Here is a 4,699-nt window from a genome sequence, read left to right as displayed (position 1 = left end):
TTTAGGTACCAACTTAAGTACTAACAATGCTTAAGTACTAATTTAAGTACTAACAATGTTTAAGTACTAACTATAATTACTATTATTATTTATTTAGTCTTAGCACAGTAGTTGAAAAAATGCTGATCTGATCCAGAAGAAAAGAATCTAAAACTTCTCCATTATCCAACATTGCTCATAAGAGAGAACTCCAAAACTGTGGGCCCGCTGTATTTATGTATGAAAAGTCTAGGAATTACAGATGATAGAAAAAACTATGACCTTTCCCCCTGAGCTTAGCTTATTTTCTTCATTCACTTGATTTACATGGAAGAATAGGAGAGACTTACGGTCTGAAAACTGGGGAGTGCAAGTCCCAGAGTTGTTGGATGGTGGTTGAGCACATAACCATTACCTGGTTTATAGTCTAGCCATCAAAGGTTAAAAATTTGGAAGTATATGGAATGATTACCATAAGCGGAAGGTGAGGTCTCTGAGAGACACATATAGAAAGACAGACACACAAAAATATAGACAGAGGCAGAGGCACAGACAGAGAAAAGGAGAGAAACAGAGCCTCAAAATTCTGAGTTGGGAAGAGGAGTCTAAAGAAAAGACTAAACCTATAGACATTATCTACTGAGACAACCAGATCTTTGTTCTTAAGACCTTGGTTTATGGGCCTAAAAATCTACTGCTGTGGAGATGAGAGGGCTTCATGCCCAAGATTCTGAAAGAGATAAAACCAAGGGAGCTACTATCATCACCATCATTATTGCTGTTGCTATAGCAAGGGTTTTCTGCCTTTTGCTAAAAGAACAAGAGAGAGAGTACATGAACTTTAAGCTGACAGAGCATAGAAACACTCATGTTTTCCTTCAGAAAAAGATAGCCAAAGACTTCAGTTGATCCAGAAGCTGAGTCAGTAGCTGGCAAAAACGTAAGCACCCTGTCAGTGTAATAGTATCTAGTGTTGACTATAAGTCCAGAAAATGGAGCAGCATTTTCTAGAGACTATAAGAGAGGGAAGACCCTGGGGAAAAGGTGAGTAGCATGGTAACAATGCTAGAAAGTATTAGCAACCCAGTAGCATTCAAGGCATGAGTTGCACCTCCACTTGTGCACTGTGGCTATCCATGTTCCCTGTATTGGTACCACTCTATAAGTGTCCCCTACAACAATCCAAGGTCAGCTAGGTGGAGCAGTGGATTTGGAAAAAGGAAGAGTCCTCTTCCTTAGTTCAAATCTAGCCTCGGATACTTACTAGCTGTATGTTCCTGGGCAAGTCACTTAACCCTGTTTCCCTCAGTTTCCTCATCTGTAAAATGAGCTGAAGAAGGAAATGGCAAACCACTCCATTCTCTTTGCCAAGAAAATCCCAAATGGGGTCACAAAGAGTCATACACTACTGAAATGACAGAAGAACAAAAACCACATGAATCCATGTTTCCTACCAATGCTATATGTATTTATGGGAGAACATACCCCAAATTTATGGGTGAAATGTATTGTTACTACTTTCCTTCTAATTCCATTTCGTTATATGCCTTTGTTTTGTACTAGTTGAATCCTCCAACTCTTCATGATCAATGCACCAGTGGGGCTAATAAGCTATGGTTTTAAATGTGTGGCCCATGGAGTAGCTGTCCACTGGGGGACCTACTCTGTCAGTTGGAGAGTGCTCAAGGGCACTATATAAATAACAAAGAATGTTAAATACTGCAATTTAGAGTTGCATTTACTCATATGTAAGATGCAGGTACTGTGAATCATAGCTTTTACTCAATCCTTAAGGAAAGATCCTTGTCCCTAAGAAGAATATGTTTTTGTATATTTAGAACCAATTGACAGGAATACAACAGTGACATTGTATTGGCACTCTAGTAGAATATAAGCCCTTTCAAGACTTTCTTTCTTTTTATCCCTAACACCTAGGACAATACCTTGAACGCAGTAGGCTTTTAATAAATGTTTGTTGAATTTGAATATTGTGCTAACTTGATCTTAGAATAGGAAGTTGTCTACTTGAGTATCAACCAAGAAAAGAAGTTTGCGAACCCAAGTACATTTGGCTTACTCATCCAAGAAGGAAATGTGGTAGTTATGAATGAGAAAACAACATGGATTGAGCCTTGAGAGGTCCCAGCAAATGATCACATGACACTCCTTCAGATGGAAAATAAGAGTGTCGGCTTGGACTAAAATGCCAGAACTCTTTGATCTTGAAAAACCACAGAAGTGTTCTAAGGGACAAAGAATTGATATAATGAGTTCTAATGGAACCACAAAAGCAGAGTAATTTTGAAATTACTGCTCATGTTGTTCCATGAGTATCTCAGTGACAGGCCAATCAGAGGGTTAAAGAGAAGTTGGTTTACATAAAAATAAGGAAGAGCTTTTGGGTCTTATGTAAACAGTCACTAGCCAGAGAATATATAAAAGGTGCAGCTAGCAAGGTGAGAACAAAATTTCAGTAACTTCTCTTTGTAGTTAAACTCCAAGTCCATCTCCTAACACCATGGCCTGCTGCAACACCTGCTCCACCAGCTTCTGTGGCTTCCCCGGCTGCTCTACTCGGGGGAACTGTGGGTCTAGCTGCTGCCAAGACAGCTGTGGGACCAGCTGCTGCCAACAGGGAGGCTGCGGCATTGGCTCTGGGATTGGCTCTGGGATCGGTTCTGGGATCAGCTCCGGGATCGGCTGTGGATCCAACTGTGAGACCACCTGCAGGACCAGGTGTTACGTTCCCGAGTGTTGTGGAGGCGAGAGCTGCCGCACCAGGTGGTGCCGCCCAGACTGCAGGGTTGAGGGTACTTGCCTGCCACCATGCTGTGTGGTCAGCTGCACTTCTCCATCTTGCTGCCAGCTCCACCACGCCCAGGCCTCTTGCTGCCGCCCATCCTACTGTGGCCAGTCTTGCTGCCGTCCAGCCTGCTGCTGCTACTGCTGTGAGCCCACCTGCTAAGGACCAGGATGCTGCTTGCCAGTGTGCAGAGGACACAACATCTCTAAATTTCTTCTTAGAGAACTGACATTGGACCACTAATAAATTTGTGAAATGTGTATTTTGCATCAAGCTACTGTCCTTATTTCTAACTATATCTTGACTGACTGGCTGAATTCCCTGATTCTCAGGAATTGTCTCAAATATCAAATGAACCACAGAAACTAAGGAACTGAGATTTGTCAAATGCCATGGATGAGAATATGCTTGGACAGTTGACCAAACTCTCAAATGGCTGTTCCACCATACAGCAATGGCCTCATTGGTGTGCTCCATGTCTTCTCAACATATGATGTCTTTTTCTTCTTTCTGTAATATACTGTCCTCTGTTAGTGGCCTAATAAATTCCATAAACTAGATAAAATACAGTCCTTGCCTCTATTTATTCACTAAATTAATTACTGCTTCTTGGCACTGGTCTTGTGGAAAGACTAGAATTGGAGTCCAAAGACCTGGATTTGAGTAGCTTAATATAGCAAATTGCCATACCAAAACTTACTAGCAGCATAACCTTAGGCAAGTCAACTCAAGTTTCAGAATCTCAGTTTCTTCATCTGTTAAAGTGACAGATGTCAAAGAAGTGACCAGTGGGAGGAGCTCTGGGCTTTATGAAAGTCTAGAGGTAATTGAAATAGATCACTTGGTCTCCTCAGCCCAGAGAATTCCAAGATCCTTTTGCTGGGCTGATGGAAAATCTCTCAGGCTTTCTGGCCCAGTGAAAACTCTTTGCAAGCCTTTATCCCTATGTTGCAAACAACATCTCAGACCAAGGTGGGATTTGTCATATCCACTCTGGTAGGACAGGCTTCCAACTGGACAAGCTCCTAACTTTCAAGACTTAAGCTCCCATTGGATGATATAAAAGGATTTTTTTTTTAATTTCAGGACATGAGGGGAATTTTATTGCCCTGCTCTCCATCAAGCTAAAACTGCCACCTGCTATGTTTTCTAATTCAAGAGGGGCAAAACAGTGTAGTGTAACAGGTGCAGGACCTGGAGTTCAAAAGGCCTAAGTTCAAATCCTGCCTCAGACAATTACTAGCTATCTGACCCTAAATAACGATGATGATGATAATAACAACAACAATAAAAGAAGAGGGGGAGTATATATCCCTTCCTTAAGAAGACTATCTCAGATGAAGATGCTTTATGAGACAAATGGTCCCTTTGTCAAAGCCAAATACCACTCCCTATGGAGAGTTTCTCCCTTTCATATTCCTTGCAGATCTTACCTTTTGCCAACTTAACTGCTTTAGACTACAATTATGAATGCCTGGAGTCAGGAAGGCCTGAGTTCAAATTCAACCTCAGACACATACTAGTTGCATGACTCTAGGCAAGTCACTAAACTCTGCCTCAGTCTTCTCCTCTGTAAAATGAGCTGGGGAAGGAAATGGCAAACCACACCAGTATCTTTGCTAAGAAAACCCCAAATGGGTTGAGAAAGAGTCAGACACAACTGACAAGAATCAATAATAACATCAATGTCATAAGGAGTCCTTCCTAACCCTTTGGATTTGTTTCTCAAGTGAAATCTTGTTTGACCTGGCATGGCCTTCATGTGTCAGCTTCTCAAATAATAACCTGAGGACACTCCCTTCTTCACCTGAAGAGTTCTTTTCCCTCAGGCCTTATTAATTTCCTTTAATTCACTTGGTCCTATCTCTGCAGGGCACAGAGATCTGACAGGAAGAACATGGAAAGTTAGTAGAGGTG

General features: G+C 41.6%; 1 protein-coding gene across 1 annotated transcript; it reads left to right on the top strand.

Moving 5' to 3' along the window:
• Positions 1-2,497: 2,497 nt before the first annotated feature.
• Positions 2,498-2,944, top strand: LOC110215642 (keratin-associated protein 9-3-like). Its single transcript, XM_020997261.1, has one exon. The coding sequence runs from the start codon at positions 2,498-2,500 to the stop codon at positions 2,942-2,944; it is 447 nt and encodes a 148-aa protein (XP_020852920.1).
• The last annotated feature ends 1,755 nt before the right edge of the window (positions 2,945-4,699 follow it).

The sequence above is a fragment of the Phascolarctos cinereus genome, unplaced genomic scaffold (assembly GCF_003287225.1).
Source record: "Phascolarctos cinereus isolate Bilbo 61053 unplaced genomic scaffold, phaCin_HiC Scaffold_5;HRSCAF=322, whole genome shotgun sequence".
In the NCBI taxonomy this organism is placed as follows: Eukaryota; Metazoa; Chordata; class Mammalia; order Diprotodontia; family Phascolarctidae; genus Phascolarctos; species Phascolarctos cinereus.
This window is presented reverse-complemented; position numbering and strand designations above follow the sequence as displayed.